Source organism: Chiroxiphia lanceolata, chromosome 11, assembly GCF_009829145.1.
Source record: "Chiroxiphia lanceolata isolate bChiLan1 chromosome 11, bChiLan1.pri, whole genome shotgun sequence".
Lineage (NCBI taxonomy): Eukaryota > Metazoa > Chordata > Aves > Passeriformes > Pipridae > Chiroxiphia > Chiroxiphia lanceolata.
In genome coordinates this window covers 15,823,633-15,851,065 of record NC_045647.1, presented here as the reverse complement: position 1 = coordinate 15,851,065, position 27,433 = coordinate 15,823,633, and the positions used below count along the sequence as shown (strand labels likewise).

Below are 27,433 nucleotides of genomic sequence, written 5' to 3'. Positions count from 1 at the left end.
CTTGGTTTGAGAGGGATGTTTTGCCGTGTGGGCAGACCAGCAAATGCACTTTCCAGTGCAAGGCTGCTGTTGTTTTAATGTGCTGAATTTCATAAGCATCATGAAAACTCTTGCTGAGCATTGCAAATAGAAGTGGAATTTTATTTAACAACTGTTAAACCCCAGAACTTTTAAACTTTTTTTTTCTTCTGCTAGCAAAGAAACTCTTACAACACCTAAGGATAAGAGGAGTCAAGACAAGTGGTATTGTGGGGCTTGACAGATAGATGGGTGATGCTCTCCTGCTGCAGTTTGCTGTGAATTGAGTCAAACCTAAAAAAGAAAAAGATGGGCAGGTTCATTCTTTGCTTTAGCAATATGGCTGAGAAAAGGCATGAAAGGGAGTCCTGGTTCATGTCTTCTTTTAACATATCTGAAAGTGAATGTGCAGGTGTCTGACTCAAGTAGGAAGGACTCTGTTCATTTAAAAATGGGTGCACTGGAGGTGTAAAAGAACAGAGAATACAAGAACAAAATTTGGAACTCTTGCAGTTTCTCAAAGTTCTGTTTGCCCCTCCAGACTGATGGGGAGGCTTCTATATTAAATTACTGTTACTGGAACTGCTGCAAGCAATGTAAAAGCTAAAACAGCTGATAAACTCATAGCTCTCTATTTGCAGATGTATAAGAGGCCAAATACATGATTAGATTTCCTTATTTTTGATTTGAGAACTCTCCATCTGCCTATGTGGGCTTGTCTGAGAAGCCAGGATGGAATTGTATGTGCCCTGTGTGTCATCCCAGAACCTGCATGGAGTTTTCTTCACTTCCTCCAGACAAGTGCTGTCTTTGGGTTCAGAATGAAACCTTGAAGGGTGCATTGCTGTTTCAAAGTTAATACAGTGAAGTTTGGAATCACACACAAGTGGGCCTCAGTTTATCCAGTGCCTGGCTTAAATTCATGAGCAAGACTTATTTTAAGCATTTTGGTGTCACTTTGAAGCTTTGTTTTTAGCTGAGAGAAGAGTTGAAGTGTGGGGACAAAGTGGCAGGTAGGAGTAGTAACATGGTCAGGATTTCAGGAGAGGAAGAAAACAGTTGAATATATTTTTTTTATTTTTTTTCCCCCACCAGATGTTTGGAAACAGTTACACTTTTCAAGATGTGACAGATTTGTAATTTGGAGTATGAGAAAGGCCTTCTGAGGGTTATGATATGATGATACGTTTATGGGCCTCATCAGTCAGATTGTGGGTGAATTATGGTCTCCTGTGACAAATACAGGTGGAAGGAGCCTTCAAAAAGGGGGTTCCACCTGTGGTATCTCAGTGGTTGTCAGAGTAGGTTAATTTTTTTGAGGGCTGAAAACATCAAAGAGCTCTCACCAGGAACATCCATGGTGGGAAAAGCAAAGGAGCATTATTTTTGTTACCCATCAACATAAGAATATGATGTGAACCTGTTGTGTTCAGCATGGTGATCAGCAAAGCTGGGCTCTGGGTTTTTCAGGGAGAAATGGCTCTTTATGTAATGATGTAATGAGAGGTAAACACTTGAGAGAAAGGGAAGTCTGGCAGGAAAATTAAGGAACATTTATAAGATGGAACCAGGGAGAGCAGGGATTGCAAAGGCCAAGGAGGAAGTGGGGAAGCACTTTCCTAAAATATGCAATGGCAAATAAAATGTTTTACCTTATGTTGGCAACGTCTCTGAACAGCAAAATGGATGAAATCTGTGACATAACACAATTACTTTTGTTCTCTTCTGGCCTTCTCTCTTGTGCTCTTGTGGTCATAACTGCTTTTTCTCACAGTCCACTCCCAAGTCTGTTAAGGGCGGCACCAAGAAGGAGGGATCCAAAAGGAAGATCAACATGAGTGGGTACATCTTATTTAGCAGCGAGATGAGAGCTGTGATTAAAGCTCAGCACCCAGACTACTCCTTTGGAGAGCTCAGCAGGCTTGTAGGAACTGAATGGAGAAACTTGGAAGCAACAAAGAAAGCAGAATATGAAGGTAAATAAAAACTGAGATCCTAAACTCTTTTCTGCCTTTTTTTACTTTCTCAACACGTTCGTTACTGTTGCTCAGGTGACAGGTTTAATGAAAGCAAGTATTTATGTTTGTGTTCTGGACTCACCTTAAAGAGAAGTTCATGTGGAGAGGTGACTGAAGAGGAGCAGAGAGCATGTTTAAGTTATGTAGAGCCCAGCTGATAATGTGTCTTTGCCACAAATAACCAAATTAACAGAGACCAAGAGAATGGGGGCAAATTAGGGACATGAAGCCCCTGAGCTGGAAGTCAGTTGGAAAAATGTTTTGTGAAAGTTTCCTTAAACAAGGACCAGGGGGAATTTTGGACAAGAAGCTCTTGAGAGCTGTAGCAGCAGGTAAGAAGGACTTACAGTGGAGCGGGAAAAAGTTCATTATTTGCAGTACTTAGAGTCCTAAGAGGCTTTGGTAGTGTGAAATCAAGGATACAAATCTGTTATTATGCTGTAAATATGACCTGTTGTTCAGTCACAGTATTAATCAACTGTTGTAACTGATTTTGTTGAGATATTTCATATCCTGAAATAAGCCTAGGAATATTTCATAGTCATGAGATATTTCAGACTGATCTTTTGTCCCTCTCCTCCCTTATTTTCCTCAATTCCTTCCCTCCTTTCCTTCCCTCCCCGCTTTCGTTTCTTCTCTTCCCTCCTTTGCTTCCTACCCTCCTTTCCTTCCATTCCTTCCCTCCCTTCTGATAGTGGTCATTGTGTTTCAACTTGACTAGAATAAAATAGAGTTTAACAGCAGGCCCTTTCCAAGCCAAATACATTGGCTTAACATCCATAGTTATTTCCTAGTTAATACTGTGTCTACACTACATTAACAATATTAACTATTGTATTGATGCAATTTTATTGGAAGAAAATGCTACTTTGGATAGGAACATTTCATCACCCTGGAAAGTTATGGCCCTATTAAGTTGTAACTCTGAGGTTTTGTAGGTTTTCTGCATACTCATAACTTAAAGGCAGCTTTGATCTTCAGGCTGGAAGCTTGCATGCTGTCACTGTCCCCTCTCAGCCACCTCAGTCCTTCCTGAATTTTCTGTAGCACCTCTTTGCAGTGCTGGAGGGTAGCACAGCACCATTTGCTGTGTGCAAGTTTTCTTTCCACATGCTGTGAAGGGAAATGGTAATGCTCTTTCTTTTCTCTACTGGGGCCTTACTTTTTTCTGTAGTCATTTCCTTTTACACCCTTCTAAGTGCACATGATGTCTTTTTATTGGCAGATCCCTCTTTGCAGCCTAATCCTTAAGCAGTAGGATGGCTGGCATGTCACTGCTTCCTCACTTAGAGCAGCCTGGGCACTTCTGCAGGAAGACACTGTTTGTCCACTGTGTTAATGATTGTCTATGTGCTTCCATTTTGATCTTCCTTCTCAATTAAAATTTTCCAAAGCTTTTGGGTTTGAGCTGCAGTTTATTTCCCTGGCTTGGTGTCTGCCCAGAGCTAGACTTACTTTTATTTGGTTTTGAGGCATTGGGATGGGGTAACAAAGCATCCAAACTGTGTTTGCTTACAGCGTGTGGAAGGAGAGAAATTTCACTCCTTCCATTGTGACGAGTCAAAGTTCACATGCTCTCTGGTGTGGACGTGCACCAGGGAGCAGGGAGTAGGTATGGTTTGACACCTCAGTGAAAAAGTGCCTTTCCATTTTCTGGTGAAAAGTAGCTTGCATTTTAGATCCATTTTGTCCCACTGAAAATTTCACTTGCTGTATGTGCAGGGTATTAGTTCATTTTTTTAGCAGTAGAAGTGCCTGCATGGCTAAATAATGTAAAAGACAATAATGCATGGAGTGAGGGAAAGGCCTGTTTTAAGGAAAAACTCTGTTCAGAGCACTCTCTTCAAATGTGTGGGAAATGTTTGAATGATGTCAAGTCCTGGCCTAAGTGATTTGGGTTTAGTATTGAGTGTTAAGGTGAATGCTGCAGGCTGATCTTTCAGACACCTCCTCCAGTTCCCTTTGGCAGTGTTGTTCCATCTGTTAGTTCTGTGTCAGTCAGGGCAAGGTGAAATTTAAGTGCTGTCCTAGGGCAGGTCCTTCTTCAAACCTGAGCACTCTGAAGTCTGATAAAGCTGTCATTTCTCATTCATCAGAGTGTCTCCAGAACTTTTACTTTTGTCTGACCTTTTTTTTTGGCTGGCCAGAAGTAGGTGAGAGTCGGAACAACTGCTTCGTCTTTTCCCCAAACACTTTCTCTGCTCTGGAGAGGATTGTCTCGTTGTTCTACTTCAGGATCTACCTTTAAACCTCTTGTGTATTTTGTGGTCAATCACATCGAAGTTGCCTGTAGTAAATGTAGGGGTTTCTTTGCGTCGTCATCTCTCCCTGAAATGACAGAAGTGGAAAGAGGGAGGGAAATGCCTTTGGAAATGAAACTGGTTTTGGAGTGTATGGAAGTAGTGCTAGAAGCTGCACAAGCAGGTTCTAGAGGAGGCAAATGCGTGGTAGATGTTCATGTACTGGAGAAAGTGAGTAACATTGGCAGGATGCATAACTTAATCTCCTTGATGAACTTCTTCTTAGCCTTCGTTTGACAGAGGACCTTGGTTGCTGGTTTAGTGGCAGTTTCCATCTTTCACCAACTGCAAGAGAACACATAGCCCTGCCTTCACTGTTGTTAAAAAGTGCTGGAGCTGTTCCCTGCGTCCCTTATCCTTGGTTGTTGTTCCTCATTGTGCCAGACAGACACAACGTTCAGAGTAAACAAATCAGGAACTTGCATGTCCCCAAAGCACCTGGAGTGGGCATTCAGTATATCTCCTTTTTTTGTTGGCTTGGGTTTTGTTTTTTTTTCTTTCTTCTTCCCATGACCCTTTGCCCTTCCCTTAATATCAGATTGTCTTCTGGTCAGATTACCCTGCAGTAGATCTTTTGTTCTTGCAGTCACAGTGAGAAACTTGATTGAGATAATGACCAGATTCACCGTACAAAGGACACACATGACCTCCAGTGAGCAGCACAATGTGAGTTAGACATCTTCAGCCAAAAAAAAAATAGCTCAAAGGGGACCAAATGGGGAAAATGACAGAAAGAGGCACAGAAAAATATTTTTGGTTTATCAAACTGCTGCTTGTTATGTTCCAAGCTCTAAGGACCAATCTACACTAGGGAAACTTTACAAATGCTCCCCGATTTTGCCACCACCTTTCAGCTGCATCAGTAGTAAAATATATGGGGAGCCCAGAAATAAACGGGCCACTGGCTGGCACTGCTGTCTGCTGTTTGCATCGTTCTTCAGGGCATGTCTGGCAGACACGGTGCCTCAATTCCCACAGCAGCTGGTGGCAGATCTGTGTGAGAGCTGCTGGCCTTGGCTGCAGCTGGTTGGGCTGAGCCAGTGGTGTCAAAACAGGGAATGTTTTGCCATGTTCTCCTAGTGCGGACCGAGCCTAGTGCTGGACTGCTGCTTCATGTTGGTAACACTGGTGTTATTATCATCAAATTTGTTCTTTTAACTTTTTTTTTTAAAATTTTCATTTTCTTATTTATTTTGATTATTTTTATTTTTTTTTTAGAAAGAGATAAAACTTTGTGGAATATTTTTGATGAAAGGTTCTCTAGAAGTCTTAGCTGCAGCCACATGAAATCAAACCATAAATGCTGTGTAGAAAGATTCATCTGTTCTACTTTTATATTTGACTAAACTATGCCAGTGTTTTGACTAGTCCTTTTTTTTAATGAACAGATAAATATTTTGAAATTCTGGGTTACAAAACAGAACTGAAAATCTAAAATACTTTTACAGAGCGGGCAGCTAAAGTTGCTGAGCAGCAGGAGAGAGAGCGAGCAGCACAGCAGCAGAATTCCTCCCCCCGGGCAGGCACTCCTGTCGGGGCTCTTATGGGGGTGGTGCCGCCACCAACACCAATGGGAATGCTCAATCAGCAGTTGACACCCGTTGCAGGTAAAACGTAGGAGCTATGACCATTTTTTCCTCATCCACTTTATCAACCCCCTTCATAACTCTGAACACTCTCTTGGGTCACGTTGTTCTTGCGGAAGAAAAAAAAAAAAAAAAAGCTCAAAACTCTTCCGTCTTTCTTCATAACGAGCATACCTAGTGCAGGGGTAGCCTGGTAGCCAGTGGTACTTGCTCCAGAAGTGAGTAGCCTGTGGAGAATGCAGGGAAGCAGGGTCCTCCTCGTGCAGTGGTCCCGTTCTGTTGGTGTGCAGCCGTGTTTATTCGCTCTGCTTCGCAGAGCTCACGTTTAGCCCCGCGGCGGCAGGAGGGCCGCGAGCAGGGTAGTCTTCTAGTGCATGCAGCATCTGTGGCAGTGGTAAAGCAGGAGGGGGAATTACTGGGGGTTTTCATGGCAGGAAGGTGAGAGGCCAGCAGAATGTAACTCAGATTTTGAATCCAAGCAAAAGCTTTACAGAATTGCCCGTTAGGCACCGGTAAGCAGAGCAGACCAGGATCTAGAGCCGTTGCAGAAACAAAGACAAAATGCCAACATTGCCGGTTTTATCAGGTTATTTTTCAGAATAGAACTGGGCTTGGAGAACTCTTCCACGAGGTCCCTGTTGCTGGGTGTTGTGCTCGTTGCCAGTTGTAATCCGGCTTGATTTCATAGGGAGTATGCTCGGAGTAAGTATTTTCAGGATCAGATCTGAAGACAATGTAGTCCACCGAAGATTCTTGTGTGGAAATCAGCCATACATGGGTGAGAAAATTAATTAGGTGTGACCTGATAGGTTGTTTCCCTTCCCCAATTTCTATTTAAAATAAATCGCTTCAGTCAAGGTCAAAATAGTGCCAAGTAGGTAAAAATGGGTATTTGGGGGGTTTTCTTGTTTGAGTTTGGGGATCTTTTTAACTTTCCCTTAAGACATTCCGATTATTCCATTATTCTTTTGTCATTTTTCTTTTTCTTTCTCATCTCCCAGGCTGTGGCCATATTTCGAGCTGACAGCCTGAAGCGTTTTTCATCCTGGTCTCTAAATCCCTTTTCAGTAAATAGGCTGCATGGTTGTTTTAACTGAAGGCACATTCCTTAGTTGGTTCATGATCTCCGGGTTACAAAGCATTTATTTACACTGATTTGCATTTTTCTTTTGGCTTTTGTTTCCACTATGTTCTTGATAATTTTCCTCTGAACTGTTTGCAGTTGGTGTATGTTTGTGTGTGTGTACTGTGCATATATTAAGAAAAAGGAAAAAAAAAAAAAAAGGAGTTCCCCAGTGCTGATCTCTTTAGTGAGTAACTTACTTCAATCTAGAATATGTAGAAATGTCATCCTCTTGTGGTTATGTTTTCTTGGTTTGGTTCTTGGGGTTTTTGGCATTGAGACACTTTTCCAGTTTTTAGAGGCAGGTTGATGGGCAGTAATACTTGCTATTGCCACTTCCTTAAAACTTTCCCAAAAATGTACATTCTGCAAACTACACACCTTACTTCCTGTAGCAGCCTCCTCAAGAGCAAACCTGCATTTCAGATCATCATCTTATTCAAGCAGTTACACATTCAAGTCTCTTCCCTTTGGCACTGGGAAATACTTCCTTAAAGTAGATGGTCGAGTGGATCTTTTTAAACTCTTTTCTATTTTTGTGGCCCATTTGAAAAACACAGTCTTTCATCTTTTGGTTTCCACAAGTCTTACTTAGAAGTATCTCGTTCTGTTGGGACTTCTTTGACATCCTCCTCCATCATTTGATTGCTTTTCTCTAGTGCAGAGAACTTCTCCATCACAGAAGTTCCCAGAACTTCTTTATAGCCCACGGGTCCAAGAAATCTGGATGCCTTCTGAGATGTGTTTCTCTTGGCACACAGCGCTTTAATGTCTTGTAAATTTAGGTATCACAAAAGTTTACTTAATCTTACATTGTTATAGTAAAAAGTGGGAGAACAGGTAATTTCAAAGACATAAATCACAGCTGTGGGAACTGGAAATGGTTTGCCCATGTTTACTAGTTTAAAATGAAAATTTGTAACTCATATGTGAGGTGAGAGAGTGGCTGCTCTTACATGGAATGAGCTACAAGAACTGATTTCTCGTGGAGGTTTGCTGACAACTTTATTGGCAGAGGCAATTGTTGAATATTTTAATTGGAAATGTAGAATAAGCTTCCATGGTGGATGAATATGGGTTTGATTCCTTGGAGGTTTTTTGGTTTGTTTTGAAGCTTTAAAAGTGCATGTAAATGCACTGAGGATGTGTCTGCAGCTCAGGGTGCACTGGAAGTACCAGGCAGTAGCTGCAGTGAAAGCCCTTTATGCTAGGGAGGCTTTTGTTGGTTTTCTTCAACTTTTTCCATTAGAAATTTGCATTTCAGTGTTAATAAAGAGATACAGATGACGTTCCAGATATTTGAAATAGGTACCTAAGGCATATTTAACATGTTGGTCTAGGGGAGCTGTGGAAAATGAAGGTTTGAGGGTGATTAGTTCTTTATTTTCTTGATGTTTTCTCCAGGGTGCAAAGCTTTTGGGATTTAAGGTTTCTCAGCTTTGTAACTTCCAGAGGAAGTGACAAATTTAGTTTTTATTTTGGAGCTGCTTGTTCTGTTTCAACCCTGAGCTTGTGACAGCTTTGTTCTCAGTCAGAACTGGTGAGAGTTTTTGGCCAGTCTTATTCCAGGAATCCCTGTTCTGAAAGTTTCTTTTATGAGTTACAAGGAGTGTGGTGAAGACTCAGTGGGTGGTTTCTTGGAGCAGACTGTAGAATCCTCAGCAAATTTGCATTTCTAAACTTACCTCATCTCTCTAGACCTGCTTCTGTCCTCTGTCATCTTTTCATTGTCTTTCCAATCCCTTTCCTTGCTTACCTGGCAATGCACCTGTTTAAATCACACATTCCAGGGCCTGACAAACATAGAGCAGTGATATTGTGTAGGTTCACCTCATGGATAGCAGCAAATCTGAGCTGAAACCAGGAAAAAAAACCAATTATCCTCCCTCACATGCAGAAAACTAAATTTATGAGCGGCAGCACGAGACAGTCTTCTCAGTGTCATTAATTTTCCTATAAAGACACCTTGAAAACACAGACAGTGAAGTTCTGTGAGGGGCTGCAGGTGCTCCTTTTAAGTCCTTTTACTTCAGCTCAGTGCCATGAGTTTAAGTTACTGCAGCCCAGCACACCCAGGTTTCAAATCTGTGTTGCTGTCTTAGTTCACACTGGAGATGGTTTAACAACAATCACCCGTCACTGTACGTGAATGTTGTAGGGCCTTTGTGTGCCAGTTTTGCACATGCACTGCAGAAGAACGTCTGGGTTTTTGTGTTTGTGGCCTCTGAGCCAGCCCACAGAGCAGGGCTGGGCGTGGAGTCAGTGTTGTGTCTGTAATCTGTATGCAGATGGCAGAGCTTTCCGCTGTATTAAAACTGCTTGCGTTAGTAACATTTAATTGTGGCTGAATTTATTCCTTGTGTTAACATACCTGAGTATTCAGCGTTTATCGCCCCATGAGAGAACATACAAATACACTAAATACTAATTCATCAGAAGAACAGTGTTGCACATCTACAACTTTATTTTTCTTTTAATTTTTAGTTTGTGTTCTTTTTTTTTTTTTTTTTTGCAAGATACTAATTGTAGTGTGGTCTTGCTGTACTAAAGGTGCTTTTTGTGTGTGTGTATGTGTGTGTGTGCGTGTGTGTGTGTGTGTGTGGATAGTGCATGTCATACTGTGTAGGTCATACTGCATGTTATTGATGCATGTTTGAAATTTGTTGTGTCCTTCAAGGCATGATAAGTGGCTATCCACCGGTGCTGCCACCTTTGCAGGGCCCAGTTGATGGCATTGTTAGCATGGGCAGCATGCAGCCACTTCACCCAGGGGTGCCCCCACCCCACCAACTTCCGCCAGGTATGCCAGGCATCCCAGGCATCCCACCACCCGGTAAGAACGTCATCCTCATTCTGCTCCTTATTTCATTGTCATGTACTTGCCGTTTAACCAGTTCTTACAGGAGTTTCTCTGCAGCTTGTCTTGGCAGGTTTGTCCAGCTGCAGCACACACTGCTGAAAATGAGGTGTGTGCACAGCGCTGGCAGAACAGCATGTCCAGTGAACCCTCGGGGAAAGGTTACTGGGGAAACGTGGGGCTACTCCAGCAGGAGTTTTGCTTCAGCCCAAAAAAACTTGATAATTGTGCTTGAGTTTATCAGAAATGTGAAAAGCTGGAATCGGCCTATATCACATCCTTATGTCATTTGAAAGCATCCTTCCATTCCTTCTTTTCTTATCTAAAGGGGGCTTACAAATTAAATGTATTGCTCTCATTCCTTACCAGATGCTTTTTCAGTGTGTTAATGTCAGACTGCACTGAAATGGACCTGGTCACCTAAGACCCCCTTGGCCACCGGGGCACTGATGTGTTATTGTAAAACACTGTTCAGATTAAACCTTGCTGACAGAACAGTGACTGGAGACAGGTGGGGACAATGTGAATTCAGTATTCTATGTGGCCATATTTCAAATTGATTTTTGAGAGCATTTCTACTACACCTTTGCTATTTCTTTGCCACACTTTTGATGAAAAGTGAGGCTGAATGAAACAAACATTTTTCCGGTGTTAATGCCATTAACGTGTCCTCATTATGGGGGAAAAATATTATCTGCCCTCTGATCCTGTTTCCTGATGATTCTCTCAGCTTTTACCTCTGATAACTCATGTGCCTGTGTAAAACATGTGCATCCCTATGTTCACCTGTTAAACGAGCTGTGGACAAAATGATCTCATTTGCTTCCTCCTGCCCCCTTGCAACTATATTTATCAGAAGCTCTGTTAAGGCATTTATCTGTATGCAAATTATTTGGGTTGGGTTTTTTTCCATTTGTTTGCTTGCTTGGTATTTTTTAAACCCATCAGTATTACACGTACAGCTTGGCTGGAGTTATAATTCCCCACGATGTCACGGAGAGGGAGCAGGACAACAGCTGGGTCTGGGAGCCTTCCCTGACATTTAGCACACATTGGCCACTACAACTGTGTGGGAGGTGAATCCAGGACAATGCATCTCTCTGAAGGGTTTTTTCCCACTGTAGCAGGCTGTATGGATGGTGTTTAAAACCGAGAGGATATGGATTAGGGAAAACATAATGCCTGGGAATGGAGGACCGCACATGATGTAGTGCTAAAGTGGGCGGGGTGGGCTAAGGGTGACTCTATACTCAGGTGCTGGGAGGGTGAGGGTGCCCTCCTCTAGACCTCTTCCAATCTGTGCCATATTCCACAACTTGTGTTACCAATGTTTTTCCCAACTTCTGACATGCTGTTGGTACAGATACATTTAAAACGGGGGCTGTGATCAAATGGAAATACATTTGAAATATGCTCGATTGTGCAAAATGCAGTGGCACGTCCTTCGATCACTGATACAGAAATCATGCATTTAATTAATGTAAATTAAACCATCAGGAAGAGCACTGTTAGTTTGCAGCTTTTCTAATTAATGAATATAAGAAGTGGCACAAGCAGAAAGAAAAGCAGCAGCACACATAACTTTCATTTTTTTCAGACCAAAGCATCTATTTGTAAAATATCAGGAACTGCATGACTCATGTAGATCTGTACATTTTTGTGTGTAAGACAGGGGTGTGCTGCACTCCGTGCAGTAGGGAAAAGTCTTAATATGTTTGAGAGAAACAAACACCTTTTTTTTTTTTTTACATTTATTTCAAATGTTTATCAGTCTAGAAATGTGTAAAACTGTTAAAGCTTAACTTAAAAGTTGTGTTTGATATTACTGAGATCTAACAGAATTTGTGCAGTGGCTTGCATTTTATCCTGCTGTGAACTTATTTTGTAAAACTGAACACAAGGAAATATTAAATGTTGCTAAAGCAGATCAACATTTCCTTTCTTAAAGGATTACAGGAAGATCCTGTCAAGCCAAAGGCATATGTTATAGATGAAAAGATTTAGTCAGGCAATTGCTAAGTAACGTGAAAAACCTGAAAAGCAAAAACTGTTTGCTTTGCATTTCTCTAATTTAAGTAATTCAACAGGCCACTTATCAGTGTTTGGTAGTTGTCACACTAGTTTGGGTTTTTTTCATTCAGAAACTTATGAAGTTTTTTACTGGGGGAGAGGGGGGTATTTGAATGTTGTACATCTGCCTAAAATAACTGAGCAGTGATATCAAAGTATAAATTCTTACTATAGAAGACCAAAGAGGTATTTGTCACTGCTCTGAAATAAGACTAATTATTTTATATTTTGGAATATAGGTGTTATAGGCCAAAATGTGTCCCCCATGGTAGGCACTCCAGCACCAGGAGCAAGTCCATTTGGACAGCAGGTGAGTCATTTCTGCTTTATTTGTGAGGCTCCAAGGCTCTGAGTTAGCATTTGAACAATCCCACTTAAGACACGTAGGGATGCACGTGGGCTATATCCCAGGGAGAACAGAGATGAAATGCACACTGATGTATTTAAACCAGATAATATTTTACTCTGAGTGTATGTCTGTGTTTGATTGTTGAGTTGTTATTACACTAACCAGGTTTGTCTGGGTATGAGGTAACTTCTACAGTATAATCAAGGCAGTGTTTTGTTTTGCTTTCCTTCTACTAAACTAAATCAAGTAATTTCCACACACTGTTAAACTGCTGGTAATTTAGGCTTTGCAGGTTTTGGTGATGCACAGAAGGTGCTGTCCACTTTCTGAGCTGTTGAGGAGTGGGTAAAAACTTGTTTTAAATTTGTTTGCTCCTATATTTCACAAACTGATGAAGCAGCTGTTCATTGGCAGTTGAGAATCTATGCTTTTGGGTAACAGTGATGAGCAGATGTTCCTTCTCAGTGATTAGTACAGGGGAACTGTTCAGCACAGTTCCAATTTTATTGACTATTTTTTTCCATGATAAAGGGAAATGTGATTTTGGCTAAGTTAGTTATTCAGAGGCACTGGCACAGGTTGCCCAGAGAAGCTGTGGGTGCCCTGTCCCTGGAAGTGTCCCAAGGCCAGGCTGGATGGGGCTCTGAGCAACCTGGTCTAGTGGAAGGTGTCCCTGCCCATGGCAGGGGGTTGGAACCAGCTAATCTTTAATGTCCCTTCCAATCCAAACCATTCTATGAGTCCATGAAAACCAGAAGTGGAGAGAGTAAGTAGTGAAGTGTTTATGTCATGACATTGAGTTATCCCAGACCACAGGATATCTGTGCTAAGAGTTCTCAGTATTACCACTTAACCACAGTGGTGGGAATTCTTCTCTGTGACTGGGATTTTTTTTCTGCCTGGGATTTTTGCCTGACAGTGATTCTGTGGAAGTATCCCAGTCTTCCAAGGATCAGCATCAATTTGGATTGGATATTTCAGAGTTGAACACTGCACTTCACAGACCACATGGTTTCTGATCAAATTGGAGGAAACATGAAATAAAAAGGAGGCAAAAGATGAAGTTAAGGTTATTAGGAGAGAAAAGAAATGGTGATGATAATCAGAGTATGTTTACACAGACCAGATATATGAACAAAGTCTGTTCAATATGAATATGGTTGGTTTGCACTTCCCCTCTCTGGCCAGGGGTCACTGCGATGCACAAAGTGGGCGTCTCCCGGGACATTTTCCTGGACCTTTGCACGTCACCTAATCTGAAGCTCCGTTGTGTGAGGATGACCCTGAAATTAGGATGTTCCCTGCAGTCCCCCCAGCTGTGATCTCTCCCTGGCTTTGTCGTTGCAGATAGGAATCCTTGGCCCCCCAGGCCAGCAGGCCCCCCCTCCGTACCCCGGGCAGAGCCCGGCGGCCCCGCCGGTCATGCAGCAGCCCACGACCCCCATGTTCGTCTCCCCTCCACCAAAGACACAGAGGCTCCTCCATTCCGAAGCCTACCTGAAATACATTGAGGGCCTTAGTGCTGAGTCAAACAGCATCAGCAAGTGGGACCAGACCCTGGCAGGTAAGGCCCTGCACACAGTGCAGTGTTCCCACCAGAACACGCTTCTTTGTAACCAATAATTTTTGCTTTTGCGGAAAATGCCGAATAAATCTGCTGTTTACTTAATAAAATATACACATGCAATTAATTCTTAAAGACAAATCAGCAGACTGAGAATATGTGTGTCATCCACAGGCTAATTCCATCGGTGTTGTATTAACCTAAGAATCCATGGTATGGGCTCAAACACTAAGAGCAAAAGCTGTGCTGTAGAGTCAGTTGCCTCTTTCTAGAAAAGCTGTAGCGGGTATCAAATCCAGTGGATAACAGAACCATTTCTTGACTTCCCAGCACGAAGACGAGACGTCCACTTGTCCAAGGAGCAGGAGAGCCGGCTCCCTTCCCACTGGCTGAAGAGCAAAGGGGCTCACACCACCATGGCCGATGCCTTGTGGCGCCTGCGAGACTTGATGCTGCGGGACACCCTCAACATCCGCCAGGCCTACAACATCGAGCACGTGTAGGCACAGCAGGGCTGCCCCCCCGGCACCACGGAGCTCTGTGGGACAATAGCTGGTTTAGTTACTGGGTGGGAAGAGATAACCAACAATAATTTGTATTGCATTTTACTGTACATTGCAAGACCATTTTTATATAAGGACACTTTTAATAAGCATATTTCACTTTTTGTTATATTAAGTTGACTTTATCAAATACACAGATTTTTGCATATTGTTTCCTTTGTTTGAAAGGCGATTTCATAATTGGTTAAGTGTAGTCAAGGATTCATCTTTCTTATACTTTATTGCTGAGAATCTGATGCCATTGTTTTTATATAAAACAAAAAAAAGGAAAACAAAGTATTTACAGATTGATACAGTGGAATGTGAATTAGTCATAGTTTACATCTTAGAAGAATGTGTGTACCTGTGCTTGTGTGTGCTTGCCACTTCCAGCAGAACTCTCGCTCGGATGTGAACAGGGAGGATCTCTTAAAGGAAGCTGAAGGTAAGAGGTGCTTTGGCACTAAGGAAAATTGGATTTCAGGTCACCACTGAGGCCGAGTGGGCCCAGCAGCCATGGAAGTGCTCGTGTGGATGGGACAAGGGTGTCTTGACTGCTCATGTTGTCCAGTCCTGTCCAGTTTTAACTGTGTAGCCAAAGCCATTGTGATCCTAAATCAGTAACAGGATGCCTGTGCTGGCATGTCCTTAGAGGGGAAGTGTTTCATCTCCCACGACCTGCGCTGGGGGTTCCGCGGTGCCCCTGACACCGAGCAGAGGGATGGGGAAGCGCCTTCCCTGAGTGATCCTGGCTGCGCTGGGAGAGGCAGCGCAGAACCTGGAACCAGCTCAGGCCTTGGGAGGTAAGTTAGGGGAGAAAAGCTGAGTTGTTTTGTTAGTGAAGTTACGTGATGTTTTCTTAAATTGACGCGTATTCTGTTCTTGATTGGGCATTGTAAGACGTTTTTGTATGCTTTCTTTGAGTGTATTCATTAACCTTAATGAAAGTTTTGCAATGCAACTTTGAGTGAAATTTGATGCTTAAATTAACTTGAAAGTGAAATACTGCTGTATGGTATGGTATGTGTAAGGTCAGCATACCAAGTGTGTTGGAGAAATAGAGCAATAGAGTACTTGCATTGCAGCCTTCAGAGGGTTTGGGGTGTTTTTTTCTTTTTTTTTTTTTAATCTAAGTAAAGTAGGTATCGACTCTTCTTGCCAAATTTCAGTGTTGTGGCTGCCTTCTGCTAAAGACTTACCTGTCCTCATAACTAACCAACTTTTTGGACTACAAAGTTATTTTTTTAAAGGTAAATCTTTTCATTTATTTAATTTTAGAAAAAGAATTAATACTGTTGGATTGCATTAAGTAACTGGGAAAGCTCTTAGGATTTGAAAAAAAAAAAAAAGGTGGCAGGAATGCGGGCACTGCAACTCAGCCCAGAAGAACTGATTTATTGATACACTTCATTTACTGCTAGAGTTGTTCATCATGTGGAAATGGGCTTTAAATTCTAGTAGTACAAAACATTTTCCTTTCAGTATATTTGGCAGAAGGTTAACTTTTTCTTCAAATACTGGATATCTTGGGGTTTGTTTTCCTGATGTAATTAATACTGATGAGGGAAGTGACACTTGCAAGTATAAGCTATGATTTAATTTTACTGGCCAATTCTTTTCCCTCTCCTATTGCAATCCTCCAGTCATTGCACAAAACCCCCCTTTGTAATTACAAATAGGCACTTAAAGACAGTTTAGGTCAGATGTGCAATGGATAGGAAGGAAATGGAGCAAAACAACACAGAGGGAAATGACAGTTTTGAACTCTACAAGTAGCACACCCATGGTACAGAAATATTTACTGGCCTTTGTAAATGACCAATTTTATTTAATAAAGTAGAAGCTGAATAGTCTTAGACCACCCCCATACATACAGTATCATTTTTAAATGTGTTTAAGTTGCCATAGGTTTTGCAGTTTTTAGCCACAAAGATGGGATGTTGAAGCGAATCAGGCAGCAAATCCTAGTTTTTGAGCATTTGGAACTATCATGGATTGTACTAATACACCACCAGATTCTCCTACTTCTCAGCATTAACAAAAATTACACCAAAGAACCTGGGATGGATTTTAATTAAATTATTGTTTTATTTATTTTCTTTTGAGGACTGGATGGGACTCCCTGTGGAGCCTGTATAACTCAGATGTTTAATTTATCTGAAGGTCAGTGATGAGCAGACGTGCAGCACTGGCTCTCTCCTGCCGAGCAGCTGAATCCCTCCTTTCACTGCTCTTCCTGGCCCAGGAGCAAGAGATTGGAAGTGCAAACAAAACCTGGGTCCTCCCACAAGGCAGTGCAGAGCACTACCACTAAGCCACTGGGCTGGCCCTGATCAATTATTTTAAGCCTTATTTATTTCAAAATCGTATATCTCTCTATTGGAGGCATTTCAGTCGATTGCAGTGGAATTTAGGATATAATGGCTACAGTCTAGAATTCAAAACCAGCAAAAGAAACTTTTCTCACTCTGGTTTAAAAAAAAAAGAAATATAAAAGACAACGTCTGTCTGTCTCTTTCTCTCTCTTTGTGGGTGTTTGAACCCCTCATCTGTTTTTCACTGCCGTTCATTGTACTGGGGTAAACAAAACTTTCATATTAAAATAAAAGTATGTGTGGGCAATGGTTGGCTTCTGTGAGAGTGGGAAATAGATTAAACTAGGACCGGTATTTTCATAAACCAGTTGGAGACGACTAATAATTGTTTGTTCTCTTCCTCAGTCCTTCCCTTCCACGAGAAAATTTACTGTTTGTGTAAAAATTCAAAGCGTTGATGTTGGTGACTTTTTTTCAGCATATGTTTTCAGACCTGGTTTATCCATGCTTGGCTTTTCGTTAGACCTTGTACTCCTGAAGGCTGAGCTGCTGACCAGGTTTATAACATGTATGTACCATCACTTTGTTTACCTGAGTCTTTTTAATTTGAATAAAAATAGTTTGCAAAGTGTTTTGGATTAACCAGGTTTGAGTGTCTCATTAAGATTTCTGTGGGGATTTTATTTCAGTTAATTCTGGCTGTTGCTGATCCAGATTTTATCAAGTCCTTGGTTCATGTGTGCTTGTGTGGGGGTGAAATACCCTTTTTCTATTGTCCTGTGTATTGTGAGACCTGCCTGTAGGTGATAAGAACAGTGATGTTGAAAACTGAGCCGTGACATGGACCTTGGACCTTGAAAAAGATGTGATGCATTAGGAACCAGCTGAGTGGAGATGATGAGATTCAGTCAGTCCCAGATTCCCCCATATTAACTGCTTTGAAAATAAACAGCAAGTCTTAATTTCATACTGGAAGCTGACTTGGTTCAGGACTGTCTTCTATGTAGCTGTTTAATAGAGGAAATTAGATCAGCAATAATGGAAAAAGCATCTTTTATGCAATTAAATTAGAAACAAAGAAATTTTAATACTACAAATTGCAAGAAAAATTGAGTGATAGGAACCTCTCATGGTGTGTCTGACAAAAATTACAAAGAAACCAGAACAGACAGCATTATATTTAATTACCATGCATCCATGTCTTCAAGCTGGGGGATAAATGCTGCCTCTCGCACAGGCTGCTGGCTTCACAAAACTTCCACCCTTCCAAAATGTGCTGTTGCAGTTGCCCAGAGGAGACTAATCCTAATCATTCTCCACATTTGCTCAGTCTGAGATGCTAAAGATCAGCAAATGCACTAAATTGGAGTTTCAAAAAGGCCAGGCACTCTGAACATGGAGTCAGGAATGGGATCTGATTGACTGATACCTGGGAAATTTTCTGATTAATAAAATAAACCTCACCTTCTTTTTACTTACTGCATTTTCCAGCAAGTCTAACTTAACCTTCATACGAAGAAACAAAATGACAGCTGCTGCAGGGCAGCAGGATCTGGTGATCCTGGATCAAGAGGTTCCCAGTCTCTGTCAGGCCTCGGAGGCATGATGTGATCAGTCATTCCTGTGCCAAGAGGGATCAGAAATCCAGTGGAGGAGCCTGGCCATGCAGATTATCATCTGTTAAAGGAGGCAGCAGGAAAGATGGGAAGAGAAATGGAGGAGAAAGCACAGAATTGCACAGCAACACGTGTAACCAGTGAGGCTCAGCTCAGGCTCAGCTGAGCACGGCAAAGCCTTGGACAGAAACCACGAAGGATGATCAGTCCATGAAGTCTGAGCCACTGCCTCTAGAGGGTGTCCAAATTCAGCTTCCACTGGATGGTTTTTGGGAGGACTATAATTAATCCTCATCCTTGGTGTGAACCATCAACACGCAGTACTGATTTTGGGAAGTTCCTCAGGAGCAGTCATCCTGTCCTTCCTGTTGGAGGTTTTTGCCCCTGTCTCAGGAGCTGGGACTGGCCATGGCCAGAGTGCAGGTGCAGTTCTGGATCTGTGTATTAAGTCCAAAGTGAAAACTCGCCTCCACTGAAGACAGGAAAAGTTTTGCTCCAAGGAAGAATTCACCAGGACATCAGATGACTATTTTTTTCCTTTTTGTACTCTTGAGAAGCTTGAACAGAACTGCTGCCCCCTGTGCCAGGGAGGAGTGCAGGCTGGGCACATCCACACTGCCTTTACCATAACTGCTTTTAGTTCTTCCCTGGCTCACCACAGGTTTTTCAGCTACATCCTTGTGTGCACAACCACAGGGAAACGACCAACAGATCCTGACCAACAGATCCATTCTTTCCACAAAATCATTCTGGATTGGCAATGAAATTGTCCCCTCTCTAATGCTGGAGTGGTGAGCAGCACTGCTGGTACACAGGTATCGCTGTTTGTTTGCAGGTGACTGTTTACTGAGTTGAAGTTTTCCATGCTTGGTATCTATCTTGCCCTAGCTCCAACAGTCTGGAAAGCTTTCAGGAAGAATGCTTTGCTGAGTCTCAGAAGGCTGTGGCTGCTGCAAAGCTGTTCATGGATGCTGAGCTGTGCTCCGGGCTGACACAGCTGAATTCCCAGCAGAAGGAGCTGCTGAACTCCCAGCAGAAGGAAGGACGTGCTCAGACCCGGAGCTGGCAGGGGCTCAGCAGGACTGGAAGTTTGTTCCTGGCTCACTCCTACAGCACGGATCAGCCTCATGGTGTTCCCAGTGCTGGCCAAAGGAAAGCTCTTGCTTCCTCCCCATTGCCTTTGCCACATCAGATGGAGGATGGGAAGGAAACAGGGATATGGGAGTCAGAAAGAGATTGCTGGGGAAGGCAAAGAGCACAGAACTAGGAGTCAGCAGGGATAAAACTGCAAAACCAAGTGAAGACTGTGGTTGTTGACAACTGAATGTAGATTAAAATCAATACTAAATCCCTGAGAGTGTTCAGTTCTGGAATGGGCTGAAACTCCGGAATGGGGCCTTGTAGCTATTCTTATTTCCAGCATTAGTGAGAGACTGGCAAAATGCAGGAATGCCAAAGGGTCAGCAATAGCAAACATTGTGGAACAGAGAATACAACTCAGATTTCTAAATGTCAAGCTGCATATTCTGTCACAACAGATCTGTGCTGCCTGAAATGGTACAGTGCCAACTTGGAGAAGGATTTTATTCCTGCAGTGGTCACAAAGATCAGTGATACAGAAGCCCCTGACACCAGACTCCTTGTGAGCGACTGCAGCCTGGCTCCCTTTGTGTTTACCTGGCTGCAGACACATGAGGGATCTTCCAGATGTGCCTGGAGCTCTCGGCTGCAAATGGGAAACAGTCACTGCAAAACAAGCAAAAGGCCTGAAGTGGAAAGCTGGCCTTGGCTCTCTGGTGTCTGTGGAACACTCTGCTGCTGTTATAGGAGTGCTTCAGGGACGCCACAGGAAGTTTCACATCAGGCTCCCGAGTCCTGGGAATTAACTGGGGCACAGGGCTCTTCCTTGGAAAGAAAACAGATACTGAAAAACTTATTTGTTCTATGGAAACCAAGCACAAGAGAGTTTCAAAAGGCTCAAGAAGTAAAAGCAGATGGAGCTAAAGCTCAGCAGTTTTCCAAATCTGGCTTTTTATTTATACTTCAATGTACTGCTGCAGTCAGGAGTGACTTAAGTGTGATGATCTGTGACTGCAAAAAGCAGCTTGTGCATGAGTTTTTGAACTTGGGCTCTATCTTGGAACCAAAGTCAAAATTCTTACTATTTCTGAAATAGAGACTTTCCTCAAGTGCTTCACTTGCTGCCCAGTCAAAATACACAGAGCACAGTGGTTCGAGTACCTGCACAATAACATCTTCAGAGCAGTCAGCCTCCTCAGTGGATGAAGACTTCCAAAGGCTGTCAGGGGGTAGCACAGGAACACAGGTAAGGGTATGAACTCCCTTGGGTTTGTATTCTTAATAACTGGTTTCTTTGTGGCACCCTCAGCACACACACATACCCCCAGAAATAGAGCAATGGTAGTAATGTAGGACCCTCACTGACTACACTGTACCAGTCCCTGATGCACAGTCACAACACGCTCCCTCACCCCCCAGCCCCAGAGTCACTGTGCAGGACACAGCAGTCAGCCCTGCTTTACTGCTTTGGGGACAGGATCCTACAGGCAGGACTGGGGTTTGCCAGGACTGCCACTGCTCTGTTACCTGGTACACGTGTCAGACTTTCCCCCAGGCTGAGCTCAGGTCACTGCCAGAGCAGCAACAAAGGGTGTTGCTGCACGTACGGGCAGCAGAGCCTGAACACACGGGTGAGTTCCCAAGCTGAGCAAACACTGAGCAGTGAGTCTGTGCTCTTTTCATCCAGTTAAAATTATGCCACACTGGAAAGAAAACAAATCAGACGCCAGAGCAGTTTCTGCCAGGACAAGGCAAACCAACTAAAAATTACTGTTTCCATTCTGCTGAGGTGGATGCAATGGTAACATTTCTTTCCCACCGGCGTTGTCACAAGGAGGGTGTTTCACCAAGCAAACAAAAGCATTAGCCAAACTGTTTACTCAGCTTAGTTTATTTAAAAGTACCAAGCGAACATTAAATTAGTGGGGGACACCCAAACACAATGAAATTCTCGCCACTGATTTAAATACAAAATGTTAAAGACATGGAAGAAGAACAAAACTGCCAAAGCCATCTAAGAGGATGTTACACAGACGTGTGGATCACAGTTCATCTCGCAGAGCCAACATCTTCCCCCACCCTCCACGTGGCAGTAATGCTGCTTTGGCACTGATACAATTAAAGCACTGGGACCTCCCCCTTGAAACGTTCCAGTTAAACTTCACCCTTCTCCATCCTTGCCTCGTACTCTCTCTCAGAGCGCTTCCTGCGATAAACATCATCTGCAGAGAAGGAGATTTTGTATTAGATTTTTCCGAACGTGTGAACCCCGTCGTCTCTTTTTAAACTTCTCAGTCCAAATTCCTCTTGCAGACGCCGACAGGCAACTGGAAATTCAGGCCAACACAAATCCTTATTACCCCTTAAAATAGCTCATGTTCTCCATCCAGGCTAGAGTTCTTCCCATCAGTCCTGATTAAATGTTTTTATAGGAAAACCAAGTTTCCAGTGAGATACAGTCACTTCTTGTCTACTTTCCCACGAGGGTAACTGAAATACAAATACCCCAACTAAATGAAGCGAAAGAGAAATTATAGGCACAAAGTCAATGCCTGAGGGCTGTCAGCCTGGCTTCAGTAGTTTAGCCTTTTTTATATAAACAAAGCACAGGAATATTCCCATCTTCATGGTCTTCCCAGTCGTCCTTCCTCCCTCCCCTCTTCCTGATCACCCCTAAATATCCACCACCAAATAAAATCCCTCACTGACAAAAAAAATGAGGTTATCAGTTTTGTACATTCTCACTTTGCTTGGATTATGAAGCAAAAATAGGGCTAAAGTGCACAATGATTATTACTGTAGTATATACCAGTAGGCATAGCAATTTTTTTTTTTTTTGAGGAAAACAAGGCTTGAGGTGAAATATAACGGCAACTGCTCCATGGATGTTGTGCTTTAGTTTCTAACCTGACTTAGTTATGCTTTAGAAATGAACAACTAAAAATCCACAACAAATCCAAGTCTTCAGCAGTGAGCAGATAAGCAATTTTGATTGCTGTGGGTTTGTCAGCTCTGGAAACTGTACCAAGCTCTTTCACTGTACAGGAGACTCAACAAAATTTCCCATGAAAATGAGAATATTCCCATAAAACATACAGTTGAGCTGATCCTTTTTCTGAAGTACACAAATATTTTCAGCAATGTTTATTAAAGGGAAGAATGTAATTTTAGAAGTAAGTGCTTTAACTTCCAGGAACTAAATGCCATTTCTTGTGAGCCATTTCCATACTTATTGATTGTAAAAGTCATATTTCAGATGAGCTCACACGCTTCAATTCTGGCAAATCTCATGAGTCTTTTTCAATATAAAAAAATCATCATAGAATCATAGAATGGTTTGCGTTGGAAGGGACCCTACAGGTCATCTCGTTCCACCCCCTGCCCTGGGCAGGGACACCTTCCACTATCCCAGGTTGTTCCAAGCCCCATCCAACCTGGCCTGGGACACTTCAGGGATGGGGCAGCCACAGCTTCTCTGGGCAACCTGTGCCAGGGCCTCACCACCCTCACAGGGAAGAATTTCTTGCCAATATCCAATTTAAACCTCCCCTCTTTCAGCTAAAATCTAATCTAGTATCCTAAACCCAGGTTTTCGGTTTGTTTCTGCCCAGCGTGTTCTGCTGGGGAGGCAGAGCCTGGAGTGTCACAGAACTAAGGAGAGCAGTGTCTGCCGTGCTGGTCAGAGCCCTCCGGCTGAGGAGGCGCCGCCAGACCCCGCCAGCCGCCCATTGTCGTGAGGGGACTGTCGTGAAGGGGATCCCCCTGCGCAGGGCTCGGGGGCGGCGGTGACCTCTCACTCACAGAAGGTCTCCTTGCCGATGCGGACGTTGATCATGAACCACTCCATGGCCCCGCCGAGCACGAAGAAGAAGGGCAGGAACCTGTAAACGCCGAAGCGCTCCTTCCCGGGCACCAGCTGCAAGAGGCGCTTCAGCCTCCTGCTGACCAGCATGGCCGGGCGGCACCGGCGCCTTCGCCCTTCGCGTGTAGGGAACAGAACAGAGGAGGGGTGTGTCAGACGCGGAGCGGGACGTGCCGCGGTCACCCCGTGCCGGCAGCCGGGCGCGGGGCGGGCGGGCCCGGCCGATCCCCCCCGGTCATGGCGGACCCTCACGGACCCCCCGCCCCTCCCACCCCCTCCCCCGCGGCGGGAACGCACGGCCAATCAGCGCCGCGCCCGCCGTGCGCGCCCCCGCGCCGCGCGCCCCTCACCTCCAGCGCGGGGGGCTCCGCACGGAAGGACGCGGCGGGGAAACCACGTGACCCCCCCGCGCGTGGCGCGGCGCCTCACCCGATTGGCCCGGGGGCGGAGCCGGGGCGGGGCTTCGCCTGAGGGGACGTGAGGGGATGGGGGATGGACCCTACGAGGGGATCCCGGTGAGGGGACTCCGAGAGGGGATCCCTGCGAAGGAGACCCGGGATGGACCCCGAGAGGAGATCCTCGTGAGGGGACCCGGTGAGGGGACCCCGGGATGGACCCCGGGAGGGAATCCCCGTGAGGGGACGCCGGGATGGGCCCCGTGAAGGGATCCTCCTAAGGGATCTCCAGCCGGCCCCGCCGCCCCCGTCCCGGCCGGGTCCCACCGCGCCTCCCGCCGAGCTCCGCCCCACCCTCCCAGCACCGCTCCGGCCCCTCTCAGGGCGGGTCTCACCGCGGCCCGGCCCCTCGCCCCGCGGATTGGCCGCCCGGCGGTACCGCCGCGGGCCGGGCAGCGGAGCGGAGCAGCGCCGGCTGTGCGGGTGCCCCCGAGGCCGCGGCGTCCGGCGGGGCCATGGCGGCGCTGGGCTCGGCGGTGCTGCGGAGGGGCGGCGGCGCGGCCCCCCGGCTCCTCGCCGTGGCCGTGTCGTGCCAGAGCTGCCGCCACAAAGCCACGGGGGACGGCGGGCACGGGCAGCCCCGCGAGCAGCAGCCGGCGGTCCCCGGCAGAGCCGGCGGCCAGCCCGCCCCGGCCGAGGGCGCCGACACCAAGACCTACCTGTGGGCCAGGTACCACGAGATGAAAAAGCTGGTCTACGGTAAGGGGGGTGCCACGTCCCGCCGGGACCGGCCTTTTCCCGTCTTTCCCCCCCCGCCCCTCTCTTTGCATCTCCGTGCCTCTCCCGGGACGTGCCCGTTGCTGTGCAGCTGCCGGCTCAGGAGCGTTCACGCCGGCGATGCCATCGATCCATCCATCCACACCTCCACCGCCCGCGGCTCACCGGGATGGTTTTCTTTAGTTGAAACCTGGTCTTGATCTTCCTCTCGCCATCCCGAGCTTCCCTCTGCGCACATCCCCCTCCTGGTCTCAGCCTGTCAGGATGTGTGGAGTATATGGGTTGTTCACAACTGGCCTCCTTAACGCGGGTATTGCTGTGGCACATGGTCTGAATGAAGGGCTTGTTACCTTTTTCTCCAGTTTGCCCTTGGTTGGCATACAGGATCGCGGTTGGACTTGGATAAATGGGCAGGGATGCTCACTGAAGGGGTGAGTCCAACTCGCCACTGGCACAAGGGTGAGTGTGGACAGGACTGAAGCTGCAGCTCTTGGGATGTCCCCTGGTCCTTAGCTCAGTTTGTGTTCCAGATGGGACACACCTTTTACTCATGAGTGCATACGTGTTTCTGCTCCTCTGACCAAGAAGTTACCTGGCTCTGTCGGGTACTTTGAGATCTTGCCAAATGAGGAGAAAACTCAGACCACTTGCCAAATCTGCCTGTGTGTAAAACAGGATTGCGGTCTCTTTGGCAGCAGCAGGAGACCTCCTCTGTATTAAACTCCTCTAAAAATAGCTTTCTTGGCATAAGGGCAGGGAACCTTTTCCTGTTGGTTTCTTGATTCTTGGAATGCTGAAGGTAAGCACTGTAAAGGACTAGGAAGTGTGAGTTCGTGCCGGCTGTTCGATAGCCCTCCGTTAGCTTTTGTTTATCTAAGAGCTCGGATAAGGACGGCAGTCAGCCGGAGGCATCTGGAAGAGCTCTCTCCCTGCTCTGAGACTGGCAAGGGCTGTCATTCCTTCCTCCCCCACCTTCCAGTACACGGGATTTGACATAAAAACTCAAGTCCTTGATGATGCACAAATGTAAAGGAACTGGCCGCTGATCCACTGGATGCTCAGCCTGCTGCATTCCAGCTGTTGCAGGATGAGAGCTCCTTTCCCTGTGCTTTGAAGGCAGTATAAGGTGCTGACGGAGGACTGTAGCTTTGTTAATACAACCCTGCTCCAAGATCGAGTTGGGGTTTTAGCCCCACTGCTTGAAAGAAATTCCAACTCACAGTACTTGTAGTGCTGCTTGGACCTTAATATCCTCAAAGACATTTTTTTTCTTTTCCATAATGGTATTGAAACATAAATGTAGTTGTGGTCAATAGGCTGTGCAACGGTCTTTTGGCAAAATGCTTGGTTTACTATGTGACAGATCATGAAGTTTGTGTTCCCATAACTCTGTTGGAACTCAAGAGATACAGTTATTACTTGAGGTGGAGAACTAAGCAGCAGGAGTAAATGCAAAGTGGAGTGAAGTAGCCCAAGTGCTACAGAGTAGACTCTTTACAAACCTTCAGGTAGCCGTTAGACGTGTTGAATAAGAAGGCCCTCAGTGTTTTATAGAATATCTCCCCAAACCGAAATTTCAAGATTGTGCTGTTAGTCAAGTCTTGTCAGGAAGAGACAGAGTTGGTCCAAGCTGGTTTTAATTGTTGCTTTGATGACTAAACAGTTCTGCAAAGTGTGGCATCAGCCTGTTCCTTTGTGCTTGATTTCTACATCTGATGTAAAACTGACTGTCTGTGCTTGAGATATGGATCTGAAAACATCATCTCTTCTCAGAACTCACCAGCATTGGATCTGGGCAGACTCTGGTGGTGCCATCTTCTCCTTCCCTCTCTGAAACTTCCTTTTGTGAAGTCCTGTGTTGTCAGTTATTGCTGTTGGTTTGGAGAGAGGTCTCTGCCAGGAGAGTTTATGATGTGTTTTCAGACCAGCCCTTGCTCAGGACCAGATTTATAGAGTATTGTTGTATTTTTGCACAGAGGGGATTGCAGCGATAAATGCTGACAGAGTTGGACAGGGCAGGATGTGCAGGATGAGCTGCTGTGCAGTAAAGCTCAGTGGTGGTGCAGGTTTGGTGGCCACAGCACAGGCACCAAAAGTTCTCAACTTTGTCTAAACATGTCTCTGCTCTATCAGGCTTGAGGGGGTGATGGAAATGACAGAACAACATTGCTACACAAAAGGTATCACTGAGGTAAAATCTCCCCTTAGAACTGACTGAGGAGAAGCCAATTCTCTTCATCAGGCCCCCTATCTTTGCAACACTGACTCTTAGGACCAGATTTTGATACCTGCAAAAATTTGAGGCTACTACTTCCACTTAATGTGCTTTTTTTTCTTTTCTCTGGTAAAAGGAAAAGTACCATCTGATTTATCACAGGGGTTGGTCTTGAGCAAGACATGTTTGCTGATCTGATAAGTGTTCAGGAAGGCCAATAAGCTCTCTCATTAAGCTTTGAAGTTTTGCAGTCTAGGAAACATCCAGTCCTGAAACTCAATGGGACTGACAAGCCAGTGAGGATTTAGCTGTAAGCAAGTGTGTTTGGTTTTTTTAGGTCTTTCAAAGCTGTAAACTTGGCTACAATAACTCAGCTTTCCTAAAGAACCTTTGCAATAACTGCAGACTTATTGCATGACAAGCCTGAGCACAGTTGAATGTGAGAACAGCCAGAACTGGTAAAGTGACCAGTTGCTAACTTTCTAATTCTACTTTCTTAAGTGTAACCATTTTTTCTTGCAAAGAACTATTATAACATTTGTCTAGTGCCTTTGTGCATTTTTAAGATGACATTTTGTAATGACATGGTATTTTTTAATATTGCCTTTAGTTTGTGTAGATTTCATTGGCAAGAAATCCCAAAATATTTAGTCATAATGGCATAAATTCAAGACTGTGCTCTAAAGTAATTTTCAGCACTCTTTTAACATGCTTCCTCTGTCACTTAGGGTTCTTTAAGTAATATT

The 27,433-nt window shown here is 44.6% G+C and overlaps 3 protein-coding genes across 15 annotated transcripts in view; 2 read left to right on the top strand and 1 right to left on the bottom strand.

Moving 5' to 3' along the window:
* Positions 1 to 17,384, top strand: part of PBRM1 (polybromo 1) — a 58,154-nt gene extending 40,770 nt beyond the window's left edge. For 7 of the 13 annotated variants that reach the window (XM_032698935.1, XM_032698936.1, XM_032698932.1 and 4 more), the window contains 5 exons: positions 1,793 to 1,994; positions 9,723 to 9,878; positions 12,212 to 12,282; positions 13,669 to 13,885; positions 14,216 to 17,384. In XM_032698935.1, the coding sequence (XP_032554826.1) occupies positions 1,793 to 1,994; positions 9,723 to 9,878; positions 12,212 to 12,282; positions 13,669 to 13,885; positions 14,216 to 14,388 (819 nt within the window). In that variant the 3' untranslated portion in view covers positions 14,389 to 17,384. Of the gene's footprint in view, positions 1 to 1,792; positions 1,995 to 5,784; positions 5,944 to 6,508; positions 9,533 to 9,722; positions 9,879 to 12,211; positions 12,283 to 13,668; positions 13,886 to 14,215 lie in introns of those variants that run through there. The other 6 variants (XM_032698945.1, XM_032698941.1, XM_032698940.1 and 3 more) reach the window with 3 other exon arrangements.
* Positions 17,385 to 21,311: 3,927 nt separating this feature from the next.
* SMIM4 (small integral membrane protein 4) lies at positions 21,312 to 23,739 on the bottom strand. The gene is made up of 3 exons (XM_032699500.1): positions 23,651 to 23,739; positions 23,240 to 23,415; positions 21,312 to 21,660 (listed from the first exon to the last, which is right to left on the bottom strand). The coding sequence occupies exons 2-3, from the start codon at positions 23,388 to 23,390 to the stop codon at positions 21,593 to 21,595; spliced, it is 219 nt and encodes a 72-aa protein (XP_032555391.1). The 5' UTR covers positions 23,391 to 23,415; positions 23,651 to 23,739; the 3' UTR covers positions 21,312 to 21,592.
* A 454-nt stretch (positions 23,740 to 24,193) lies between these two features.
* The window catches only part of NT5DC2 (5'-nucleotidase domain containing 2), a 27,725-nt gene continuing 24,485 nt past the window's right edge, over positions 24,194 to 27,433 (top strand). The window contains exon 1 of the mRNA XM_032699458.1: positions 24,194 to 24,454. Coding sequence (XP_032555349.1) covers positions 24,211 to 24,454 — 244 coding nt within the window. The 5' untranslated portion in view covers positions 24,194 to 24,210. The remainder of the gene's footprint in view (positions 24,455 to 27,433) is intronic.

Excerpts from the sequence above, each read along its gene's own strand:
- SMIM4 (XM_032699500.1), bottom strand. The coding sequence starts at position 23,390 with ATGCTGGTCAGCAGGAGGCTGAAGCGCCTCTTGCAGCTGGTGCCCGGG. Across the intron at positions 21,661-23,239 it reads CATCGGCAAGGAGACCTTCT|ATGATGTTTATCGCAGGAAG; the intron begins GTGAGTGAGAGG and ends CCTTCTCTGCAG.